At 36.3% G+C, this 27,349-nt stretch overlaps 2 protein-coding genes across 4 annotated transcripts in view; one reads left to right on the forward strand and one right to left on the reverse strand.

Moving 5' to 3' along the window:
- Window positions 1-385, reverse strand: part of NME7 (NME/NM23 family member 7) — a 238,133-nt gene extending 237,748 nt beyond the window's left edge. Inside the window, exon 1 of the mRNA XM_063627241.1 lies at window positions 258-385. Within this exon, the coding sequence (XP_063483311.1) occupies window positions 258-260 (3 nt within the window). The 5' untranslated portion in view covers window positions 261-385. The remainder of the gene's footprint in view (window positions 1-257) is intronic.
- BLZF1 (basic leucine zipper nuclear factor 1) lies at window positions 337-20,760 on the forward strand. Of its 3 annotated transcripts, none has more exons than XM_063627236.1 (7): window positions 337-892; window positions 2,027-2,104; window positions 8,994-9,433; window positions 10,780-10,979; window positions 12,938-13,066; window positions 14,525-14,744; window positions 19,452-20,760. In XM_063627236.1, exons 2-7 carry the CDS (start codon window positions 2,077-2,079, stop codon window positions 19,635-19,637), a joined length of 1,203 nt encoding a protein of 400 aa, XP_063483306.1. In that variant the 5' UTR covers window positions 337-892; window positions 2,027-2,076; the 3' UTR covers window positions 19,638-20,760. The 3 variants fall into 3 exon arrangements, with proteins under 3 accessions (XP_063483306.1, XP_063483307.1, XP_063483308.1); XM_063627237.1 differs by having other exon boundaries at window positions 522-912; XM_063627238.1 differs by having other exon boundaries at window positions 880-1,256.
- The last annotated feature ends 6,589 nt before the right edge of the window (window positions 20,761-27,349 follow it).

The raw sequence follows: 27,349 nt of genomic DNA on the forward strand, positions 1-27,349 counted from the left end.
TGTTCAAAACAGGTTATTAGACTCGATGCCTTACCCTAAATTTTCTGTTTCATTACTCTACAGACTTAGTAGCATCAGTGGAATTCAGGGTGCTGTAAGAAATACGGAGAGCAAGGAGACTGCAGGAACAGCCCGTGGGAAGGGGGAAAAAGATAATGGGGAGAAGGTCAGGACAACTTTAAGTGCCCATCCGCCCGAAGACTTGGAAAGCTAAGTAGGACCCCAGAGCCGTTCTTCTGGCATCCCCTGGCACTCACCATTGTCTCAGGATCTCAGCACTAGAAAATAGGTATCGTTGAGACAGGAAGACACCACCACCACCACCATCATCCGGTTACTCAGGCAACAGAGCCCCGCCCACTGTCGCATGGTGCGTGGGACGCCACCGCCCCACCTCTTCGTCCTTAGTGGCTGGGAGTAATCTCAGCTGCGTTCATCCAATCGACAGACCGGCCCCTCCACGCTGTCGCCTGGGGCTACGAGACGCCATTATTCTGTTTCCGGCAGTTTTACTTCCGTTTGTTTAACAGCTGGCCCGGAAGTTTAAGTGAATATGCGGCTTGGGCTCCAGAAGTTGCGGTACGGTATTTTATTTTAAAGTAGAAATCTGTCCGCTTTTCACTTACGGAGGCCTTACAGTGTGTGTTCTGTGTTACTTGAGTTTATACGCACTGCAGAATTTGTTTACCCTGCTCTTTTGGAAACGTATTCCGGAAGCGAAACCTTGAGTAATCGGAAGTGGTTAGGAGTGAGCGAGCCGCTGGATACGTGGAGGGCCTGGGCGGGTCGGCTTCTGAATGGAAGAGGTCTGTGAGAAGTTAGCCTGGTGATACCGATCCGAAGAGCCTATCAAGTGAAGCCCCCTGAAATACGGAGAATAAGAAGCTTAGAGGTAAATCCGAGGACCAGCAGGTATAACTAAGGATGTTGGAAAGGGATGGAGGTCTGGCTGGAGCTCGGTGGCCAGTAGCTTTGGATTTAGGGAAAGATTGTTCCGGGAAGGCTTTTTCAGACAGGGATGAAACTTAGGTTTCGACTTCCCCGGACAGCAAAGTTGACAGGCTTGTCGCTTCCCGGCCTATCGCTTTCACACCTGCTCACTCCCCCTGCTTACTTCTTCACCCCCTCCGCTTCATTTGGCATTTGCCAGCAGGCACTCGCTGTGCCTGTACGTTTCGCAGAGCAGCTACCAAGGGCGGTTTCAGGGATCGTTACTCTTAGGGTTTTTTGGATACCTCTTTTCGGAGCAGTAGAGTGTAAGTGTAGAAAAGTTTGTGACTGTTAAGAAAGTCGTCGGGTTCACTAATTGAACTGAGTTGTATCTAGTACTGAGAGCGATCTTTTTTTGTAGTGAAACCATTTGTCATCTAGTGTACAGTTTGTCATATTTATATCATTGCAGTAGCATCACCTTCTTATACGTTCCCTGGTAAATCTGAGTCTGTACTGTAAGGCAATGTATACATTTCTGAAAGCCTGTGCTCAATGTGTGTTTCTCTTTTTACTTTTGGAGCTACACTATTTTAACTTTTTATTACCAAAAAAGTATAAATTATGTTATCTTGAGTAATATTTTTTGTCGTTTGTTAAACATCTAAACAGAAGCTCCTTTTTGATGTGTGTGTGTGTGCGTGTGTGTGTGTGTGTATACAAATTGTGTCAGTATGTCTCCTAAGAAAGTAATTACTTTAAAATTCCTCTTGTCATATGGATGACACAAAACCACCACAGTAACTTCATTCCCTTTGCTTGGCTAAAATTCAAGACATACTTCTGACAATTTAGAGTGTATTGGTGAGGATGGTGAAACGGAGTATTTAGAAATAAACCACCCCTATTTTTTTTTTTTGAGACTTTTAGTAGAAATAACAATGCCTTCTGTGAGAATGGGATATAAGGGACATTTCCCTTTCTGAATGCATGAGTACTAAATACAGAAGCAATTAAAATATCATAACTTTTAAATTAGAGGTACTCTGTGTTTATATGATATTTTTTAAATTATTTCATATGCATACATTTCTAGGTTGTTCAGTAGAAGTCTTGGAGTGCATTTTCAGTGGTTAAGGTGAAAAAATGACTACTAAAAATTTAGAAACCAAAGGTAAGTGGCTTTTTTATAATTGTTTTTAAAACATGACATGACGATGTGAAGGAACGTTTGAGCCAGATAACTAGATCTCATGGACCCCCTTGGGAATCATTTGTTATTTCAGATCCCTTTATGTTTATTTTGTAGTGCAGTGTTTATATTTCAGTACTTTAGATGTACAAGTGAAATTTAACATCACTAGTTAGAATTTATTAGGTGACTACTCTTAAACATTTAATGTTAATACAAAGTTTTTAACAGCTATATTCCCTATACACTAGAAGATTAAGATTTAAATAAGAATACACATTTTAAAGATTTAAGTAGATAGACAAAGAAACTAAGATGTATCAAAGATCTCTTTCATGTTGTATTAGTTTGCTGGGGTTGCTGTAACAAAGTACCACAAACTGCATGGCTTGAACAACAAAATGTATTCTCTCAGTTCTGAAGGCTAGAAGTCCCAGATGAAAATGTCAACAAGCCTATGCTCCTTCAGAAGGCATTAGAGACACTCTCCTAGCTTCCAGTGGCTTGCTGGCAGTCTTTGGTGCTCCTTGTCTTGTAGACGTACCACCCTTATCTCTGCCTTCGTATTCACATGGCATTCTCCCTGTGTGCATGTTTCTGTGTCTAAATTTACTCTTTTTATAAAGACAGCAGTCATATTGAAAAAAGGAACCCAGCCTACTCCTGTATGATTTCATCTTAACTAATTACATCTGCAGTGATCCTGTTTCCAAATGAAGTCTCATTCTGAGGTAGTGGGGGTTAGTACTTCAACATATAAAGATTTGGGGGACACAATTCAACCCCTAAATTGTTAAATACAGTAGTCACTTTTTAATCCTAGCTGATTTGTCCTCTCTAATATTTAATACTGTTGACCATTCCCTGCCTTTTGAGATGACTTTCTTTTGATGACTTCCATGACATCACTTTTCTTTTCAGCCTACTCTGTAGCCTTTCACTGTCCAATGCAGTAATTACATGTGGCTATTTGAATTTAAATTAATATTTTTTAAAAATTAAAAATTCAGTTTCTCAATGACACTTGCCAAACTTCAAGTGGTCAGTAGGCATATACGGCTAGTGGCTATTTCAGTCATTGAAGAAAATTCTGTTGGACAGCACTGCTGTAGCTGTATCTCCTCTGTTTCTTTTTCAGCCTCCTGTCCTTATTTATCTTTTAAGTATCAATGCTTTTCACCACTGTTTCTTTTGTACTCTCATGACTTCAGTAATTATCTATATAAATGACATCCAAATCTATCTATATCCCTAATCTCCTTCGTTAGGATTCATACCCTTATAGACTACTGCCTACTGGCCATCTTCACATAGCTATAGGCAACAATTTTAACATGTCCCATAGTGAACTTCTCCTGACCCAGCTTATTCTTTGGATGGGATGAGTTCTGCATGCTAGAACCATCAGTGAAAGATGGAAAACTGTTTTCTAGATGCCAATTTTTCAGCAAGCTGACCTCCAGCCGCAAACCCTCTCTAAAAGCAGGTTGAAATAAGTTTAGGAAACAAGGAAGAAAGATCATGCTAATAAATATTTAATTGAATTTAATTCAGCTGTGCAACAGCATTTCATAAGTCACCAGAAGGCTTTTATACCATTAGATAAGCAAGTCAGAGACTGTAATGAAAGTAGTAAACTGGGGATTAATGGGAAATAAGAGCAGTTAAATAATTAATGTGAAAGCAACCAACATGGTGCTTGTCAAAAAGCAAAAACTAAATACAATATTATGATTAGTCATTAAAAGTACTGGCAAGTCCTCTGTGAAATTAAATTACTTTTTAATATTTATTATTACTTGTTTTTAATGAGGATTAGAGTTATAAGGCACTTTAACAAACATTATTTTATGTGATCTTAATTATCCAGTAAGGAAAATAATCCTATTAGCCATATTTGTATTTAATCTGTCATCTGACGTTAGTGAACAAGTTACTTGTATTGCATGGCCTGTGAAAAGGTGTGCTTGGTTGACATTTGTCAGTTGTCTGTACTTCCTCTAACTGCCTCAGGAGATAAGTACAGTTGCAACAGAACTTCCTCTCAGAAGACATTTGAGCAGCACTGTCATCATAAGAGGGTTGTATCATGGCTGCTAGGGCTGTTTCTGAAAGGGAAACATACAGTAAATAGTAACAATTAGAAACTTAAATTAAAATCCAAAGCTTTTCTTGGATGCGGGATTAAAATTGAAAATAAATCTATTAAAGTCAAATAGTTTAGTAATAGTAGACCAAATAGAAAGGTCTGAGACATTTAAATATTTTTGATTCCATAAAATAGTCTAACACTAGTTCTGTAGAATAATAGGTATTAGGTAAAAAAGATATTCCATGAGCAGATAAATTTGAGAAATGCTGTATTAAAAGAGAGGCTATACTATAGGACCTCTCAGAGTCCTATAGTATAACTTTAATACTAATGTACACTGAAACTCCGTAGAGATGCAGTATGCAACATTGCCCACACTTATTTGACCAGGGAACTCTATCCATAGAGGCTGTGTTAAGAAGAATGCTTAGATTCCACTTCAGTAAATCTTGATGTAACTCTTAAGTCCATTGTATGTAACTTATTTTACTAATTTAATAATAACTAAACTTTATTAGGTGATATAGGTAACATTTAAAAAGACTCTTGATTTAAAATTACCACAACAATCCCTAATTTGTTTAACTGTATCATAGCTGAATTTGTATATGTTCTGGAAAGTCTTTCAGACTATAACCAAGTTAGGAATTAATGATTTAGGGTAGAGGAAAAAAAAACAAAGCAGTTTTTAAATGGGTTCGTTTTTGGATGTTAAAAATGAAACACTCTAGGTAGTGTATTAACAGATTAATAAACTTAAGTAAGCATTTATTCATTTTCTCTGTGACAAGGACCATTTTATTAGTTCATGATACAAGGATTAGGAGGCAGTCCATACGCTGAAGAACTCCCAACAGTCTAGTCTACAAGAGAAACAAATTATTTTTAAAATATATACTACCATATTTGCATTACTCTGAAAGCACCAAGGGATGAGAGGAGGATGAAGTTAAGTGCTTTGTCCAAGGTCACACAGTACGTGGCAGTAGGGACTTGTTATTTTAACTCAGGCTCTAGTGAGTTAGATTTCTTTTCACTACCCCATTCTGCTGACTTACAGTACCTCTCATCATAGATTGAAGTTTTATGAATAAAAGAGAAATATTTGTTCAATGACAGACAATAAATTTTTTTTTTGCCTCAATATTCTAGAGCAAGGGTTGGCTCCTGAGAATATTTGCAGTCAGTTTGATAATAGTGGACATTAACACTATTTAAGCCAAACATTATCCTGAATTAAAAAAATTCTGTTCTTCCCATTATTAGACCTATGTTATCAAAAAACTGTTTTCAATTATTGTTATAGTTTGAATTTCATCAATAAATTTTTTTTCTCTTATTAAATACTTACATGGTATCCTGTTTCACCTTTTGGTTCACAAAGCCTAAAATATTTACTCTCTGGTCCTTTACAGAAAAAGTTTGCCAGCTCCCATTCTAGAATGTTAGACTAGTGACCTTCTTTGTTCTTTCCCTACATTTCACCAATCCTGGTAGGCAATACGAATGAGCAAACCTTAGATATGTTTTAATTCATTGATAATTGATCACAGGTGGAAGTAATGATGATGAATAATTTAAGGATTGTTTTGTTGGTTCCCTTCGAATAGTGGGGAAGAATAAGGATTGGTGTTTTCCTTGACTTAAGCATTACTCATAATTATGGAGCTGTTACCATAGGTCCTTGTCTTCCCACTTGAGATGAGGTAATTATTCGTAAATGTGTCCTGGATTGTGCCTACTGCATAAGTAATAAAGGTTTCTACGTATGTCACAAGGAAAAATAGAATTATGAAAGTTACCAGGTGAGAAAATGTTAAGCCCTGGCTCTTAACGGCCTCCTTACCTATGCACATTAGCTAGAATCATAGTTATTACTGAGAGGGAACTCTCATGTAATATATAATACAACTTTGATATTCATAAATGCTTGAGTAAGTAGAACAGTTTAAATAAAGTTAAGAGTAAATTGGGGTGGAAACAAGTTGGTTGAACTTCTTGATTTTCCAACAAGGTATTTTGTTCAAAAAGAGATTTCTGTTAAATACCTATTAATGATTCTTTGCCTTTTAAATTTAACTTTAATCATTTTGTAATTTGTTCTTGAATCTCTGTTACTTAAAATTCCAACTCAAAAATGTTACAGCTTGCCTAGAAATTTGATTTGACCATAATGGAAGTATCACACCTGTTTTTTATTTCCTCAGCCTCAGTGGGCCTGAACCATGGCTCTAGTATGTATTTTTATTGTTGATGGTTTTTATTAATTTATAGTTAATACATGATTCTGTGTTACTTCTTAAATGCCAGAATGTCTTATTGACAAAATTAGACAAGTTAGTTAAGTTTAGACAAACTTAAAATCAGATTTTAAGAATACAGGTGGCTGGGTGTGATGGCTCATGTCTGTAATCCAAGCACTTTGGGAGCTGAGGCCAGAGAATTGCTTGAGCCTAGGAGTTCAAGACCATTCTGGACAACATGATGAAACCCTGTCTCTACAAAAAAAAAAAAAAAAATACAAAAAATTATTTGGTCATGGTGGCACATGCCTGTAGTCCCAGCTACTTGGGAGGCTGAGGTGGGAGGATCACCTGAGCCCAGGAGGTCAAGGATGCAGTAAGCTGTTTTTAAGTGATTCACTGGAAGTTCTCCTTGTCAGTGCTACCATGCTTTGTTTTAACTAATTTACCAAACCCAGCATGTTAGGCCTTTATTTCACTTTCTGAAGTATTCCTTTGTTTATCTTTTTAAAAGTAGAGTCAGTCCCAAGGCCCAAGGGGTGTTTAAACTTAGTTTACATTTCATAGAGAAATGACACTTTTATTCTAATGTAAAATGTTTTGTAAAATAGAACACATTAATTATACCTCAGATATGTTTCCACCTCCTGTCTAATTAATATAACTCGAGGTTCCCAGAACATTTCTACATGGGAAAAATTTGAAAAAAGTAAATCTGTTAATTGAATAAATAGTCCTATAGTCTAGCAATATAACTTTAAGATTTACATAAGAGAATGAAAGTCAGAATTGTATTTTATGGCATTAAATAAATTAACTTTATTTCTCTCCATATCAACATCCAAAGTTTATTAGGAATTTATTTGAAGAATAATAAAAGCAATAGGACCTAACATTTAATGAGTGCTTACTGTGTCAAATACCATTCTAAACAGTTTACATGTGTTCTTACTTATTTTTAAGTGCCATATAAATCATAGGTATTGAGCATGCAAATAAATAAATAAATAGTAAGGATATTAGGCATAGATCCACAGATACACTGGTAGAGTGATTTTGGAAGGCATTTCGGCTGTACAGATCTTCACCAAACCCATTAATTTTATGCTTGGGAATTTATTTGGAAAAATAACTCAGAAGTTAAGAAAAATATGTAGGCATAAAAGTGTTCAATAAAGCCTTATTTATTATAGTGAAAAATTGTAAAGAGTCTAAATATTCAACAGTAGAATAAGAAAGTAAATGCTATATTAACTTGAAGAGAATATATTCTAGCCATAAAATAAAAGATATGTTAAGCTTACAAAATGTATTACTATTACAAGTATAAAAGGAATTCTGTTTTAAGTCTCTGTTTTAGGAGATTACATTACACACACACAGACACACACACACACACACACATACATGGTTTGGCTGGACAGTGATGAATTCACTGAAGACCAATCAGTAGTTCATGATTGTCCTTAATGTTTCTATAGACATAAAATTTGTATTGAAATATTTTTATACCACTTACCTGCACACTTATTATATATTATGCTGTAATACATTTTATCTTTTTATATGTATGTTCTTTCCCCTAAATTAGACAGTAAATTTCTTAAGCATAGTGGTCTTAACCTCATAGAATGTCAAGCCTACATTAGGTACTCAGCACCATGTTTGCCGCCCATGACCACTCAGAGTTCATCATTATAACCATTGTCACTGATCTATGTGCTCGTCTTTTGTCCCTTCCCTTGTTATCATTCATTTATTGTTTAGAACATATATATATACACACACACACACACACACACACACACACACACACTACATGCAAGGCATTTTATTGGGAATACAGTGCACTCAAAATAAATTGAAAGCCACTAGAGGGAATGAGAGAAAAAAATAAAAATAATTTGGGTATGATATGGTGAAAGTGAGGTATAAGGATGTTTAATCTGACAGTCCAGTGTAGTTTCACTTGTGTAAGCAGGACATAAACTGTTAGGCCTAAGAATAGGATTGAATCTTTTCTTAATAAATTTTTCACTGTAACATATATGTTGCTTCCTCTTACTCCAAGAGTTCACAAAACAGATGAATCTCTTATGATGTAGATGGTTTCAAATATGCATATGTATGTAGCTGACATTTATTTTTAACTAACATTATTGAGTGTCTACAGTATGCCAAGCATTTGATCTTATTACATTTTTTCTTACCAAAATTCTATAGCAAGGTTGTTATGATCTCCAGTTTGCAAATTAGGGAATAGAGATTCATGGAAGATTAAATTATTTACCCAGGGTTATACTAGAAAGTAAAAGTCAGAACCAAATATTCTGATTCCAAATCTCTTGTCTACTGAAGGAAAGTTTAAACATGTATCTTTTGTTGACACATGATTGTTTTGAAAATTACTTTTTCTCTGATTTTTTTTGCATTCTTTTTAGTGCCAGTAACTTTGAATATAGGGTATAGCATGTCTTAGCATTTTCTTGGCATTTCTTCTTGGTAAGTAGTTTCTGTTTTGTTTCCTTTTTGTTAGTCACCGTTACTTCATCCCCAATCCGAGGAGCAGGAGATGGAATGGAAACTGAGGAACCACCTAAATCTGTTGAAGTTACCTCTGGAGTCCAATCTAGAAAGCATCATAGTCTTCAGAGTCCATGGAAGAAAGCAGTTCCATCAGAGAGCCCAGGAGTTCTTCAGCTAGGGAAAATGCTCACTGAAAAAGCAGTGGAAGTTAAAGCTGTAAGAATATTAGTTCCCAAAGCTGCTATAACTCATGATATCCCCAACAAAAATACAAAGGTTAAGTCTCTGGGACATCATAAAGGAGAATTCCTTGGTCAGTCAGAGGGAGTTATAGAACCTAATAAGGAACTCTCAGAGATAAAGAATGTATTGGAAAAGCTCAAGAATTCTGAAAGAAGGTTACTACAGGACAAAGAAGGTCTTTCAAACCAGCTCCGTGTACAGACAGAGGTAAGAAGAGCCTTAATTGATAAAATGAGTACTACTCTTTACGTCTGGACCTTTTAAGCCTGCATGTTAGAAAACTACATTTCTTTATGGGAATGTCATTCATCCTAGCTTGTCATTTCTCTAAAACGCTTCCTCTTAAATTTCTCATTCTTTCTCAGTTCTCTAGGGATACTTTATGTTGGGAACTTATACTCTAAACCTCATTGAAGATGGAGGTGTGAGGTGCTTTGGACAAGACCACCAATAAGTTGTAAAAGTAGGTTACAATTATAAACTACCAGACCAAAGATTGACCAAGTCAGGCCTAGTAATTGACCAGCAGTCCTTGTTTTAAGGATCCTTAAATTCCAAGTATTTTTGCCTGTGTATACGGGATACTTGGAATAAAGAGAATGGTGGTATAACTTACTGTGTCTTCATTGTAAATGAAAAAAATCTGTAGCCCTTAAGTGTGTTGCTTTAATCTTTGCATCTTAGTAAAAATTGCCTTGCCCCTTCCCTTGTTTCTCTATTAGACCATACATCTTTTGGCTAGATACAAGTCTTCATAAGTGAGACCATGGTTAGTGGTTTTTATACAAATATATTTTTAAATAACTAATTTCTCATTACAAAATGTAGTACAAATTTATGTAAAAATTTTAGAAAATACAGAAAAACACAATGAAAATAGTGCCAACTGAATCATTTCATCCAGCTATACCTGCATAACCATATACATTGAGTTCATTTAGTGTTACAACCCACTTTTTTCAGTTATTAATGTTCTGCCATGTCACAGAATATTCTATTACAGTGTCATTATTAATGGCAACAGTGTTCTTCAATAGCTATACCATATACCAATACATGTTATTGGATATCTGTTTTAATTTTTTGCTCTTTTCAATAATGATGTAAAGAACATACTTAGAAACATACTGGATTACTTAGTTTGCTTTATTTTTTAAAAGTAAATTTTTAGGATGCGATAGACTAACTTATAAATGTTTAATAAAAAACATAAAACATTCTCTGTCATATTTTTTATCAAAATGTATTGGTTTTGTTTTAATTTTTTTTCCTTTAACTGTTGACTGGAAGCAATTTGTTATTTTCATAATTATTTTTACTCTTATTACAAGAGGTTCAGTTTAGGACTGTGGATATAGATGTATAGAGAGAAGTAGAGGGATATGTTTTGTATATCGTATAGAACTTAAATATTTAATTTTACTTTTTGGTAGAAACTTTAAGTCACGGAGGTCCAAAATTACACAGAAACACAGTCTCTTTTTGTTAATTTTGTTACATTAAAGGTAGTGATATTACTTTGAGCTTGTTGTATTGATTACGTTCTCTTCTAGGTAAATCGTGAGTTAAAAAAATTACTGGTGGCTTCTGTTGGGGATGATCTTCAGTATCACTTTGAACGTCTAGCCCGTGAGAAAAATCAGCTTATTTTAGAAAATGAAGCCCTAGGTCGAAACACAGCTCAGCTTTCTGAACAGTTAGAACGTATGTCAATACAGTGTGATGTATGGCGAAGTAAATTCCTTGCAAGCAGGTATTTTCTACAGCAAATAGTATTTCATTTCCTAGTTTTTGCTCCATCAGATTTTTGATCTATAACACAAGAAAGTAGATTGTAGTGTGAAAATTTCTGACTAAGGTCATCAAAGTACTTCATTTAAGATGTGGACTCTCTCTCCTCTGGATAGTCACACAGTCTCCCTAAATGAAGAAGTGATGTAAGGATCATCCCTTATTCCTGAGTTCTAGTTTAGAGTGTAGTAAAAATACAATGTTTAAGACCGAAACAAAACTGTAAACTCAGACATCTAGTAAACATTAAAATCACAAAAAGCCAAACTAGATTATTTTTCCCCATTCAAATATTTGGACTCCCCAAGATAATATTATTCATTCTAAATGCTCTTTTCTCATAGTTCCTTTAACTGTATAATAAAGCTTCCCAACCTTTTTCTCTGTATGCACAAATAGAAAATTATAACATTTTTATGACATACTAGATGAGGCTACTCTCATATGGCAGTAAAAACCCTGGGGTCCTCATCCAGGCCTCTCGACATACTGGTGGTTGGGAAACTCTGCTATATAGTATGATTCTTTGTCTGTTTATCCCCTCCCTGCCTCAACTTATAGTTACCAGATAACAAGATCTGGATGTTATCCATCTGTGTATTTCTGGAACTTAGCAAAATACTTTATAGAGTATGTTTAACAATATTGATTTAAATTGAATCATCTGGAGATTTCTCACAGAGCAACCAAAGGTTTACAGGTTGTATTTGAAGAACCATTGATTGTGATGAATAAATTTTTAGGAAAATGTTTTTTCATGTCTTAATATCTCTGACACTTTGTAGTAGTAGTTCACTCTCTTAACAGTCTTTTATTTATCTCCTAATTGTGCTAGTTCATTATGCTATTTGGAAAAATGAACTATTTCTTCACTTAGAATGAAAGTTAATTGAGTTAATTCTTATTGAACATTTTAAGAGGCAAATCATGCATATATTATACAAATTATTGCAATATGCAACTTTTTAACATCCTGATCAACACCAATAGTAATATTTCATTAAATTTTTAAATAAAAATTAAATATGACTTTATTGGTATTTTAATTGATGTAATCTTCTAATGTCAAAATTGTTTTCATTTTGAGGAATTTGGTAGTAACTACAGTCTCAGACTTAAATTTTAATTTTAAATTTTTCAGCCTATTAACCATACTTGAACATTTTGCTTCAATTCCATCAATAGAAAACTGGTTAAATAAAATTTTTTGTATCCAATCAGTAGAAAACATGAAGCTAATTTTTGAAAAAAGGGAATGAGATAGCTGTATATGTGCTAATATGGATAAGTCTCTAAGATAAATTATTAAATGAAAAACTAAGATTTAGAAAAGTTTGTATTCAGTATCTTTTTGTAAATAAAGTGGATAAATTTATTTTTAACACATATGTATATGTTGAAATATACATAAATTTTTTTTTTGAGAAGTGTAAAAAAACTTTGTTGACTGCATATAAAAGAAGAATAGGGATGCTGGGCATGAGGAAAGACTTTATATAGGTCTTTTTATATTAATATTTTTCTAAGGGCAAAGAGGTAATTGAGTGGTAAGAAGATAATTTAGTTTTGTTTGCCTCTTTAAGTTTTTCTGTATTTAAAATATTTAATAATTTTTTCTTTCAAATTTTGGTCAATCTAGAGTAAGATTGAGATGTACTCCAAAAGTCATTATGTAGGAAAATTGAATAACTTTTGCATCTGCCATTGTCTAAATGAATATTTTAACTGAATCCCTTTAATGAACTCTAAGCTCATAAACATTTTTAATGTTCTTTAGCCAAAATTTAAAAACTGTGAAGTAACTATACTATATTAAATCTTTGTTAGCTTCTGAAAGTGACAGTCACAAAGTAGTATATTCATTTTTTTACACTGTATTATTGTCAGCAAATTTATATGTAAGATTTTAATCTTTTTCAGGGTAATGGCAGATGAGTTAACCAACTCAAGAGCAGTTTTACAGCGTCAAAACCGTGATGCACACGGGGCTATACAAGATCTCCTAAGTGAACGGGAACAGTTTCGTCAAGAAATGATAGCTACCCAGAAGTATGGCACTTGTTTACATTCTGAACTCTTCTGCTTTCTCCTGCAAATTAAGTTATCATAGTTTTGTTTTTTTGTTTCTTTGTTTGTTTTTGTTTTGGGTGTGTCTACATTTGATAACTTACTGAGCATATACTTTTGGTAGCATTTTAAAATAGATGCTCTGGGAGGGAGGAGGACTAAAAAAATAGAAGGCATGCTTTTCACATTCTTAATTGGGGAAACAGTTATATCTGTAGTAGAAGGATTCTCTGGATTTAAAAGCAATTGCTTGTTATAGTTGTAGTCGTACAGTTTTTGGTAGAAGACAAGGAGTGTACCTGTCTCTCCTGTGGAAGGAGATCTTTTCGAAGACTTCCTACAGTATTAGAGCTTGTTTTCATGTCCATATACTCCAGAACTATCAAAATTGATGGTCTTCCTTAAAAGCCTTTTGCATTTTTATATAGTTGATTTATTACAGATAGAATCAGTAAGTGTCAAGGAGCAAATTATAGGGGAAATTAGAAGAATGAAAACACAAGAAACCTCTAACCAGTTTAATCAGGAAAAAAAGAGAAGATATACATTACCAGTATCAGGAATGAAGGGGGTGGGGGGGTACAATATAGACTCTATACACATAAAAAAGATAATATAGAAATGTTACAAACACATCTATGTCAATAAATTCAGTAATTTAGATGAAATGGACAAACTCCATGAAAGACAAACTACCAAAGGTTACTCAAGAACAAATAGATAACCTGAGTAGCCCTAACCTATTAAAGCAAATATAATTTATAGTTAAAAATTAAATATTTCCCAGTAAAGGAAATTCCAGATCTAGATGGATTCACTGATGAATGCTAGTAAACATCTAAGGAAGACATAAAACCAAATTTACAAAAAGTATTCTAGAAAATAGAAGAGAATGAAACAATTTCCAACTCATTTCATGAGGCCAGCATTGTCTTGATACCAGAATCAGAACCATTAGCCAAAAACCACCAACTAATATCTCTAATGAACATAAATGCAAAAATCCTTAACAGAATTTCAGTGAATCAAGTCCAACAATACAGAAAAAGTTTTATATATTATGACCAAGTAAAGTGAATCCCAGGAATTGTAGATTGGTTTAGCATTCAAGAATCAATTAATGTAACTCACCAAAAAAGAAAAACCGTATGAATATTCCCATAGTTGCACAAATTATGTAAGTAGTTCCTATACTAAAAGGTGAGAACGAAGAAAAGTACTATTTGTTAAATGATTTTCAGACAACAACCTAGTAGATTAACATATGCTTTCTGTAGTCTAACTTACTTGACTAAGACATCTGAATTTATGGAACTCTGAGAGAGAAAGGGATCAGAGAAAGATGTTATATAATTTCAGAAATATTTTTATTACCTATTTACTATTACTTTACATTTTGCTCTCTTACTAATGTCCAGTGTTCATGTGTGTTCTATGCAGATTGTTGGAGGAGCTCTTAGTTTCTTTGCAATGGGGAAGAGAGCAAACTTACTCCCCTAGTGTACAACCCCACAGCACAGCAGAGCTAGCATTAACAAATCACGAGTTGGCAAAAGCAGTAAATTCTCATCTTCTGGGAAATGTTGGCATTAACAATCAAAAAAAGATTCCATCAACAGTTGAATTCTGCAGCACCCCAGCTGAGAAAATGGCTGAAACGGTAAAATATTTTCTTTTGTGATCTGTGGAACTTCTAAGACTGTCCTCTTACTGAAAGGTGACATATCATGGAAAGCGTTTGGCATTAGGAATTAGGAAATGTGGGATCTAAAGCACTGATGCTATTGAATGTGTTATCTTGGAGAAAATTATTTTCTCTTCTGAGCTTTAATATTTTCTAACACTACTGTTCTATTTTTAAGGACAAAAAAAGTAATTGTTTTGAAAGAGGTCCTGTGTTTTAGCTATTGAGTCACTGATAATCCTTTTCATGAGTTCATTTTGATATAAAAACCACTGTGTAGAATTTTTAATGTAGATTAAATTAGTAGATTCATAGATTAGATTACTTCTGATCTAAGAAATTACTTGATTTCCACATATAGATGGAAATGTATCAAATACTACAGAACAGATAGTATAGTCCTGGATGAATTCAGGGTCCATGCAGCTGGCTTGTCAAATACTCATCTCACATTTCTGTGACAACAACCAAGTTCACCTTCGTTACAACTCCCATGTCCCCATCTGGGTCCCTGCCAGTCGCCATAACTCTTGCACTATTAAAATCTTCAACTCAACATCTCTCTCTCTGTGATCTGTGATCTCAACTTTTTTTCTTTCCAACTCTGATTCTTCATTCTGACTCCCTGGATGTGAATACATCTTTGATCACATAATTGTTTGATTCCCTTGGTCCCTGTATTTCTTTCTGTATCTCATCAGCTCACTCTTCTAGTTTCTCTTCCCGCCTAGCTTGCCTAGACCCTGTTCGTAAGCGCCTTACTGCCTTATCTTCCTCTCCGAGCACGCTGCAAACCCTAGCCCTGTGTCAGTTCAGCTGTTGGCCTTTTTGTTTCAGTACCCATCAGATACTACCTCACATTCAGCAGATGACTTTCTTTCCTAATCCACAGAAGAAAAAGGGCACAGAGGCAGAAAACTGCCTGAAGGTCTCATTTGATATCCAGAAGCCTATCTGTATGGCAGCATACATTTCTCTCAGAGGAAAAGGTGTCCTTCCTCTTCTTCTAAGCATACCTCACCTCTAAGCCCTGGCTTCCCCCTCAACAGTTATTCCTTCTCTCTGTTGGCTCTTTCCTTTTGGCTTAAGAACATGTCCAAGCATCATTCATCTAAAAAAGAAAAATCTTCCCTCTATTGTAAGATATCTGGATATGGCTTTATCACCTTCCTTTCACATCCAAGAATCTTGGACAAGTTGTCCAGACATGTTTGTACTTAAACACCATCCATTCCTCAATTCCTACCATCACTTAAATCTGTAGACTTCCTGCCCCACTATTCTCAGTAAGCACTTTTAAAAAGGTCATGAACATTTACTATCATATCATACTGTAACGAGCATTCCTTCCTGGAAACTCCCTTGACCTTTGTAACATCACTCTTTCTTGGCCCTGATGCTACCTCTCTGAGCTCTTCTTCATAGACCTTTTTCCTCCTTTAGATGTTGATGTTTCATAGGAATCTGTGTTCCCCTTTTCAAAATCTCTTCGTTTCCTAAACGCCATACTCTTGCAACGATTCACTACTTTTGTGACCATTGTTTCTAAGTTTTTCAGGGGGAGGGGCATCCTCTTCCTGTGACCCCTCTTGAGCTTTCTTTACATATTTTCTCTATTCTCTTGGTGTTATTCTGTTACCATAGCTTTATGCTTATGACTTTTCCATCTCAGACTTTTTTCTGAGTCTGAGAGATTTATATCCAGCCAGGCATTTCCATCTACTCGTTCTACAGATGGCTAAAAATATAACCTCTTTTCTCCTTGCTTTTGCATTTGTACAGCCCCCCTCCCCTAAAAATCTCCTCCTTTTCCTGTATTCCCTGTCTTGATGAATTATACCTACTCTATAGTGCTGTTTTCAGATTTCCATAAAAAACACATATAAAGCCTGTAGCAGTTTCCAATATATTGTAATTTCTCAATAAATGGTAGCTATCATTTTTACTATTTCCTTCATTCCCCTAGTCCTGTTGATTTTGCAGATCTTACCAGTTTTTTTCTAACTTATCCCCTCCCAAGTTCAAACACCTGACTTCCAGCTTAGCCCACTGCAATTGCCCCCTCACTGATATCCCTGCCCTCCTCTTAGCTGCTCCTGCCCACCCACTACTGCCAGAGAGTTATTTCAGAAGGCCAGTTCAGTCATCAAACAGTTCCTAGTCTCTCTCATTATTGAATCAGAATTCATTCATATTGTATAGAAGGCTTTTTATAATCTTTCTTCCATCTCCCCTTCTCAAGAATCATTTCCCAAGTGTCACTACCCACTGCACTTCACATTCCAGCAGGGTTTAACCACTTTTCATGATGCACATAGGCCATTGTATCTCATGCCTCTGTACATACTTTTTCTTGTCTGGACTGCCCTCCCCACACCTCTTTTGTTGCCCAACCTCTATACCACCTTTAAGAACCCGCCTTCTCTGAATCCTGCTGGCAATCTGAAGTGTTCCTTCTCCATCCTTCCATTGTACTTTGCACTTATATCTATAATTGCTCTTTACCGTATTAAATTATAATAGTTTTATTTTCCATCCCTCTCCCAAACTGTAAACTCCTAAAGGGCTGGGGACTTTGTGTTTCTATGTTTCCTCAAGGTCTGGCTTAATCCTTTGCACGTAGTAAGTGCTCAGCTATTTACTGAATGAGTCAGTACATAAAATTAATCATTTTTATCCAAAACTTTGTTTCTTCTTTTCTATTCTCTTTGTTGGGAAATTGTGTCACTGCCTACTTAGTTGCTGCCAGTAGCATTTGGCGTAGTTGACCACTCCCTCTTTCTTGAACTACTCTTTCCGAGGTTTATATAACCTTATACCTTACAGGCTTTTCTCTTTTATCCAACCATTTTATTTCACTATACAATGTTAGGTATCCTCAGGGCTTGATTTAGATCCCCTTCTGCTCCCAGTCCTTTATCCACCACATTCTCATATTTAACAAAACTGACAGCCCTTCTTCCTTAGTGTCTCTTAAACTTTTCAGTCCCATTGCTTCAAGGTGCCATCATTTCTTAGCTAGATTATTACAATAACCTCCCTTTTTCTGTTCTTATGTCTGCTTATGCATACTGCTTCCCCCATCCCCCACACTGTGTATAGAATGATCTTTCTGAAAGGCACCCTGCATAAAATCCTTCCCCATCACTTTCAGGCTAAAATACAGAAACCTTTCTGTTCATATTAATGGGTCAGTCTCCTGCTCCTGAATTCCCTTAGCATTTTGTTTCTCTCTCTATAAAGACCTATAATGTAATAACATCTTTATAGTATTTGAGAACTTATTTTCTCTTCTAAATTTATAAGCAATGTTAAGGTAAGCCCTTCATCTTTGCTTATCCTCTAACACCAAACAAACTTCCATAAAAATAGAAGGATCTCAAAAACTAAATTGAAAAAGCAGTCTAGTTGAAAAATAGAGGTGCTAAAGTAAGTTGATGGCTCTTAAATGATGCCAGGACATTCTTAGAGTAATGATGGCTCTTTGGGTTTGGTGGTAACTTAGAAGGGAAAAAAAAAAATCTGCAGGACCACATGACCGCTAGGGAAACAAGCATCACCAACCATTCCAGAAAGCTGCTTTGAACAAGCCTTATATAAGAAAGAGAGAAAGCACCTTTCCCAATTCATTTCACAGTTCTTTCCAATTGCAGTGCTTGCTACCTTTGTACCATAACCCAAACACATCATGTGATGATTGGGAAAATAGGAACATGAGAATCAAGAGCTGTGAGCCAGGCACGTTATCCCTGCCCTTAACTGGAGAATTTTTTTCAGCTCAAGAGTTCCTGTTTTGGGTCTCAGTAAAGGAGACAGATTAGAAAAAATCAGAGCAGAAGAAGAATTAGGAGAGCATTGTGTTGTGGAACCCAGGAAACAAAAAGTGGCTGTAATCATAAAATACTGCATATAAATTAGAAAAAGAGAAATGAAAAGCCATTGATACTACAAATAAAAAGTTATCAAGGATTTTGAAATATCATTTCCATAGATGAATAAAAACAAAATCCTGATTCTGAGCAGTTGAATGAAAGATTGAAGAGGGGAAGTAGTAAGTCCATTTTGGTTAAGGAAAAAAAATTGACATCACTTAATGATATAATTGACATATAAAAAAACTGACATCTTGGGGGGCCAAGGCGGGCGGATCACAAGGTCAGGAGATTGAAACCATCCTGGCTAACACAGTGAAACCTCATCTCTACTAAAAATACAAAAAATTAGCCAGGCATGGTGGCGGGCGCCTGTAGTCCCAGCTACTTGGGAGGCTGAGGCAGGAGAATGGCATGAACCCGGAAGGCAGAGCTTTCAGTGAGCCGAGATTGCGCCACTGCACTCCAGCCTAGGCCACAGAGCGAGACTCAAAAAAAAAAAAAAGACATCACTTAATGATATAACCTCATTTTCTTCTATGTTTTCCTGCTTTCCTACCAATATCTGTAAAACATTAACGTCATCATTTAAAAAAATATGTAACCTAGATAATATAGTAATTAGACATCATTGTTAAATTTACAGCTTAAGGAAGTAAGCTGTCTTTTCAATCAGAGTAGTCATTCAGTTTTTTTAGTAATAGTTATATATTAATGAAGTGGAACTTTATAGGTAGGTATACATCAATGAAATCATAGGCTTTTACCATCTATATTGCATACTTCTGACATTATATCTTATTTTCCTTAGGTTCTAAGAATTTTAGATCCAGTTACCTGCACAGAGAGTTCACCTGATAATCCATTTTTTGAGTCTTCACCAACCACCTTAATTGCTACAAAGAAAAATATTGGACGATTTCATCCCTACACTAGATATGAAAATATAACTTTCAATTGCTGCAATCACTGCCAGGGAGAACTGATTGCCCTTTAACAGTGAATATATTGGAGGCATGCTAAGGTACTTGCTTATTACCCAAGAGTCATTATTATTTGGGAGCTGGGGTTCTTACAATGCTAGAAATAATATCACTTCCTATTTACATAATGTATATGCCCAAAGATGTTTTATGTACTAGACTCCAGATTACCCTTTCTTAATAAATATCTCAGGGTAAGGAAAGAAAGAAACTGTATAGATATATTTAAAATAGAGAATACTTTCCAAGTAATACATGATACTTTTCCTAAAAGACTCTAAAAGAAAAAGATTCTGTAACTCTCTTTTAAGCACTAAATTATTGTTTATCTTGCTGGATATTTTATATGAACAGTGTTAATTTAGGTGCACTAAAGCAAAGGTAGGCAAACTACAACCATGAGTCAAATATGGCCACACCCATTCATTTGCTATTGTCTAAGTTGGTTTTGCACTACAACTGCAGAGTTGAATAGATGCAGCAGAACCTTTACAGAAAAAGTTTTCTGACCTCAACTCTAAAGTAATTGTAGTAGGGAGCTGGAGGACTTTCTTTCCCTTTATGGTAATTTTTTGAGCTACAAAAGAGCCTTGCAGAAATGAGTGAAGGGATTAATCTTTTAAAAATAAATGATATATATTAGGAAAATAAAAAATATTTTAGAGCCAAGTTAACAAGTACTTCAGCAAAACATGCTAGTTTTATGCAGGAGATTCTGTATTCCAAATGGACACAATCTGACATATATAAAAGAAACAGATTCTTAACTGTTGACTCTTATTTAGCAAATGCAACAGACAAGAATATCCAACTTGATATTTATAAAAGGTAGACTTTTCCAAAAGTGTATAAGCTCAAAGAAAAAAATGCAATGTCAATTAATATATATTATGTAATATATATTATTGTGTATTTGTGATTAGCCATCATAAATGCCCATTGCTTGGCCTTTAAGAATAATCACAAAATATTTATATCAAATTATACAAATTTGTTGCAGAAGTGCCTGTCAGAGAAGTCTTCAAAAGACAAACCTGGTCAAATAATAATAATTGTAATGTCAATGATTTTTTTTTGTCTGACTCATCTGAGTTATATTTAGTTTTCAAGTGGCAATAAATTTATCTGCCTTCTTTATTGTGATTATTCCTTTTTTCCTCCTCCAGAATTAGTGCTTTGGTTTAGGTCTTTGTCTAGCTTAACTACTTCCAATTGATTCTTCAGCCATTTCTTTTAGGTTTACTTACTATAAAAGTCTCAGAAGAAAACATAAGGGGAAAGCTTCATGACATTGTATTTGGCAATGATTTCTTGAATATGACAACAGAAGCACAGGCAACAAAAGAGAAAAATAGATAAATTGAATTTCATCAAAATTTCAAATTTTTGTGCATCAAAAGATGCAGTGAAAAGGCAACACAGAGAATGGGAGAAAATATTTGCAAATCATATATCTGATAACCGTCTAGTGTCCAGAATATATAAAGCACTCCTACAACTCAACCACCAAAAAACAACCCAATAAAAATTAGCAAAGGGGCTGGGCATGGTGGCTCATGCCTGTAATCCTAGCACTTTGGGAGGCTGAGGCAGTCGGATCACCCGAGGCCAGGAGTTCAAGACCAGCCAAGCCAACATGGCGAAACCCCATTTCTACTAAGAATACAAAAAATTGTCCTGGCGCAGTGGCTCACGCCTGTAATCCCAGCACTTTGGGAGGCCGAGGTGGGCGGATCACCTGAGGTTAGGAGTTCAAGATCAGCCTGGCCATGATGGTGAAACCCCATCTCTACTAAAAATACAAAAAATTAGCTGGGCATGGTGGCGGGCACCTGTACGCCCAGCCACTCGGGAGGCTGAGGCAGAGAATTGCTTGAACCTGGGAGGTGGAGGTTGCAGTGAGCCGAGAGCATGCCACTGCACTCCAGCCTGGGCAACAGAGCGAAACTCTGTCTCAAAAAAAAAAAAAAAAAAAATTAGCCGTGTGTGGTAGTGGACGCCTATATTCCCAGCTACTGGAGAGGGTGAGGCAGGCGAATTGCTTGAACCTGGGAGGTGGAGGCTGCAATGAGCTGAGATCGCGCCATTGCACTCCAGCTTGGGCAACAAGAGCGAAACTTCATCTCAAAAAAAAAAAAAAAAAAAAAAAAAACAAAAAATTAGCAAAGGACCTGAATAGACATTTCTCCAAAAAGGATATATATAGATGGCCAATAAGAACATCAAAAGATGCTCAACATAACTACCCATTAAGGAAATGCAAATTAATACTACTTCACGTCCATTAGGATGGCAGTTATCAAAAAAGCAAATTATAAATGTCAAAGATGTGGAGAAATTGGAACCCTTATGTGTTGTTTGTGGGAATGTAAAATGTTGAAAACAGTGTGGCAGATCCTCAAAATATTAAACATACTGTTGCCATATGGCCTAGCAATTCTGCTTCTAGGTAGATTCCCAAAAGAAAGCAGAAACTGGAATAGATATTTGTACAACAGTGTTCACAGCTGCATTATTCACAATAGTCAAAAGGTGGATGTAACCCAGTGTCCATTGATGGATGAATAGATAAACAAAATCTGGTATATACATGCGAAGAAATACTATTCAGCCTTAAGGAATGAAATTTGATGCTACAATGTAGATGAACCTTTAGAATATTACACTAAGTGAAATAAGTCAGACACAAAAAGTCAAATGTCAAATGATTCCATTTATATGAGTTCCTAGAAGAGACAAATTTGTAGAGACAGAAAGCAGAATAGTGGTTATCAGGAACTGGAGAGAATGTTAGAATGGGGAATTTTTATTTATTGGGTATAGAATTAGAGATTGGGATGACAAAAATGTTCTGGAGATATAAACAGTGATGATGGTTGTACAACAATGTCAGCCTAATGCTACTGCATTGTACATTTAAAAATATTTAAAATGGTAAATATTACACGTTACAATTAAAAAACTAAAAAAATTATGTACACTTTTGTAACCACAAACTAGTGACACACTTCTGCACCTGTTGGTTTAACAGTGTCAATAACAATAATAAAGATAAGAGTTAGTGAGCTAAATTTAAAAAATAAAAAAGATCTCAAATCAGCAATCTTAACACCTTCAGGAAATAAAAAAAGAAGAACAAACTAAACCCAATGTGAGAAGAAGGAAGGAAATTAAGATTAGAGTGCAGACAAATAGAAAATAGAAAAACAAGAGAGGTAATCAAAGAAGTCAAAAGTTAGTTCTTTAAAAAGAAAGACCAAATCTGTAGCCATACTGACTGAGAAAAATAAAACAACACGTAAAACTAAAATCAGAAATGAAAGTGGGGACATTATTAGTCACCTTACATAAAGAAAAACTGTACACCAATAAACTAGGTAAACTAGTTTACAAATTCCTAGAAAGACATGTATTAGTCCACTCTCATGGTGCTACAAAGAAATAACCTAATTTATAAAGGAAAGAGGTTTTCAAAAAGGGAGAATTATTCTGAGGCTAGACCGTGTGATGCTTTTACAGTGCACTTAAAAAAATTTTTTTCCACACGAGAGATTTCTAAGTGTCTACACTTTTTCTTAAAAAACCCAGAGTAGCTTCCGTTGCAGTAGCTATTAATGAAGAAAACAGTGAATCAAGAAGAAAAAAACTTTTGCTCAAAATGACAAGGTCCTAGGAGAGAAATAAACAAAAACGTAAAGGCCTTTTAAATACAAGCATGCACACATGCACACATACATTTACATATCTTGGATGTTAGCTTTTAATTAAGCTGACTTAACCATTGAGTTCCTAAAAATTATATTTTCCTTCCCAGAGGCCTCTCAGCAGGAATGGACCCAATACCTCCCATTTTTAAGTTTACGTGGTATCAAAAGGAGTAAGACAGGTACACAAACAAGTGGAGACAAATTTTGGACAACACAAGGGGAAGTGCAGTCGGGCAAAACATTCAAAACCTGATCTCAATCAAAATGCAAAGCAGGTGTATAACCAAGCCTTATTATTGCTTCCCGTGGCAGTGCCGGACAAATGGCTTCACAAGCCTAGATGGGAAAACAATAGGCTCCCAGCATACCACCCAGTTAGCTCACCCTTTGAGTTCGTTCGCTCCTTATCTCCATTCTAACCCAGTAGTGTAAGGGATGTGCACTTTTGAACACAGGAAAGCCTTCAAGGGGGTCCATGGGAAAATCTCACCTGCAGCTGCTGGGATCCCCCTAAAGACTGTCTCCTTGCAAGCCACTGGCCACTGAATGCAGCACCATTCCCGTCTTTCCTGGCTGGTATGCCAAATTTTGTTCCCAGACCAAACTGAGGTTAGGGCTGCTGTTTCTCGTGGCCCAATAACGAGATGCAAATGAACTGGGGAGGAAGGGAGTTTTCATTTCTGCAACCGATTACAGGGAGAAGGCCTGGAAATTGTTGCCAGACCAATTCAAAATTACAAAGTTTTCCAGAGCTTATATACCTTCTAAGCTATATGTCATGTGTAAGTGTGCATTCATCTAAGGATGTAAGTGATTAACCTCTTTTAATCTACAACTAAGGTCTGCGTCCTGAAGGCCTTCCTCTGGAGCCTCAGTAAATTTACTTAATCTAAATGGGTCCAGGTGCTGGGGCAGTTACCCTTGTCTCCTGCTAAATCACGGAGGTTTGGGGAGTTCCTTCAGACCCCCAATAAACTCGTTTGTGGAGGCCTGGGGAGTTTCTTCAGACCCACAGTAAAACTTGTTCAATCCTAAATGGGCCCTGTTAAGAATTCCTTTATTATTTTGTCAGGCTTTAAGGCCCAGGAAAGGCCTAGGCAAAACTCTTGATGGGCTTTTGTGACATCCTAGCCTTTGTATAAGGGGACTGGCTTTTAATATTTAACTTAACCCTTCAGTCAGTAGTGAAACTTGTTATGGAGGCCTGCATTAGTGAGACCTGGCCTGCCACAATCCTGTGTTCATGTATTGAAAGACTATATTAAGATGGCAGTACTACCCAAAGCAGTCTACAGATTCACTGAGAGCCCTATCAAAATTCCAACAGCCTTTTTGTAAAAACGGAAAAGCTGACCATCAAACTCATATGGAATTGTAAACGCCATGAATAGCCAAAACAATGTGGAAATGGCCAAAGTTGGAGGACTGACACTTTCCAGTTTCAAAACTTACTATAAAGCTACAGTGATCTAAACAGTGGGCTGTTGGCACAAGTACAGATGATACTAACATACAGATCAATGGAATAGAATTGAGGCTTCAGAAATAAACCCATACATCTATGGCCAACTGACTTTCAACAAATGATGCTGCAATAACTGAATGTACACATGCAAAAAAAAAGTTGAACCTCTGTGATATTGTGATAGAAGAAATACATATTTTGGTCTTGTACCAGTTTCCTGGCACAGAGCTCCTAAAACCCTTGCAACATCCCAAGTCCCCGAGGTGTGAGTGTCTTTGTATGCTAATGAAATGACTAATGTCTGGCGGATCTGGATGGGGGGTGGTTGCCAGGAGGAACCAACCAAGTAATTAGAGAGTAGACCTCCAGGGGAGGGGGAAGTCCTGAAGGTTAAGTTGATTGCCAGTAGCCAATGATTTAATCAGTCATGCCTTCATAATGAAGCCCCTCACTCCATAAAAACCCAAAAGGTTTAGACAGCTTTCTAGGTTGCTGAACATGTGCAGGTAGCAAGAGCATGGAAGCTCCACGACCCTTCCTCCATACCTTGCCCCACGAATCTCTTCAATCTGGCTATTCCTGAGTTGTATCCTTTTAAAAAGAGAAACATAAGTGTTAGTCTCTGAGTTCTGTGAGCCATTCTAGCAAGGTACTGTGGGAACTGTAACCGGGGGACCTATTATTTGCAATTGATGTCTGAAGTGGGGGGCAGTTTCATGGGACTGAGCCTGGGTGTAGGGTCTGCATTAACTCTGGTTAGTGTCAGCATTGAATTGTAGAATACCTAGTTGGTGTCTGCAGAGAACAGGGAAATTGCTTGGTCTTGGGGAAAACAACCTAAACATCTGGTGTCAGAAGAACATCTGGTGTCAGAAGTGATGTACTGAGTATTGAGAGTATAGAAGGAAAAACAGTTTGTTTTTTCTTACTCTACCTCACACCATATATAAAAATTAAGTAAAAATGAATCAAATTGGCCGGGTGCAGCAACTTAAGCCTGTAATCCCAGCACTTTGGGAGGCTGAGGCAGGTGGATCAGCTGAGGTCAGGAGTTTGAGACCGGCCTGACCAACATGGCGAAACCCCGTCTCTACTAAAAATAAAAAAAATTAGCTGGGCACGGTGGCGGGTGCCTGTAATACCAGCTACTCAGCAGGCTGAGGCAGGAGAATCGCTTGAACCCGGGAGGTGGAGGTTGCAGTGAGCTGAGATGTGCCACGGCACTCCAGCCTGGGTGGCTGTGAGACTGTCTAAGGAAAGAAAAAAAAAAAAAAAAAAGCTTTTTGTCTCTGTTTTTTGAGATAGGGTCTCACTCTGTCACCCAGGCTGGAGTGCAGTGATGCAATCTTGGCTCACTGCAACCTCCACTTCTGGGGTTCAAGCGATTCTCGTGCCTCAGCCTCCTGAGTAGCTGGGACTACAGGTGCATGGCACCATGCCCAACTAATTTTTCTATTTTTAGTAGAGACGGGGTTTTGCCATGTTGGCTAGGCTGGTCTCAAACTCCTGGCCTCAAGTGATCCTCCTTCCTTGATCTCCCAAAGTGCCAGGATTACAGGTGTGAGCTACTGTGCCCAGCCAGAACTTTGTCTTTTAAACTTTGCCAGAATGCTTACAGTGACTCCATTCTCCATCACACTTGTATGCTTACCTTTGTCCTCCACCCCTTACATGCTCTTACATGTATCAGAAGTACTATTCCTCTACACACTGGATTCTTGTATACTCTTAAGTATCACATATTCTACCAAGGAATGTAATCTTTATAATATAACTGAGAGAAAGGATTTTGCAACCATATAGATCAGTCTATGTGAACAAAATGTTCATGTCTATATAGTTTCCTCCTCTGCAGAACGACACTAATAGGGTTGTCATATGATTACATTATTTATATAAAGCATTTATAATACATTTTAAAATGTTTTAAGCTCTCAATAAAAGTTGGCTAATTTTGTAACACACCTACCTAAAATAGTATTACACATAATTGCTATTTTATCATTTCAAGTTTTATTTCAGATTCGGGGATACATATGTGCGTTAGTTACATGGGTATGTTGCATGTTGCTGAGGGTCCAGGTATGATTGGTCCCATCACCCAGGTAGAGAACATAGTACCCAATAATTAGTTTTTCAACCCTTGATCCCTTCCCTCACCCCCAGGAGTCCCCAGTGTCTACTGGGGACATCTTTATGTCCATGAGTACACAATGTTTAGCTCTCACATATAGGGTGTAATTTTTTAAGGTACTAACGGGTGGAATTAGGCCTACCCTACTGCTTAGCTTGCCATGATTATTCAAATCCAAAGTTGACATAAATAGGACTTTAAGGCCTTGAACCAGGCTTGTTTAAAGAGTCACTCCTTCAGCCTTATGAAATGTTCCATTGTAATTTTTTAACAATAATAGGAAGTATGAATAGAAATCTGTACCTTTCTTGTGTTTTCAGCTAGAAACATTAATACAATAATTTAGAAGTAGAAGGACATAGAATTCATTTGTTGTTCAATTTGTTGCACAGACTAAGAGATGACATAACACGTTACAAG

The sequence above is a fragment of the Symphalangus syndactylus genome, chromosome 12, assembly GCF_028878055.3.
Source record: "Symphalangus syndactylus isolate Jambi chromosome 12, NHGRI_mSymSyn1-v2.1_pri, whole genome shotgun sequence".
NCBI classification, from domain to species: domain Eukaryota; kingdom Metazoa; phylum Chordata; class Mammalia; order Primates; family Hylobatidae; genus Symphalangus; species Symphalangus syndactylus.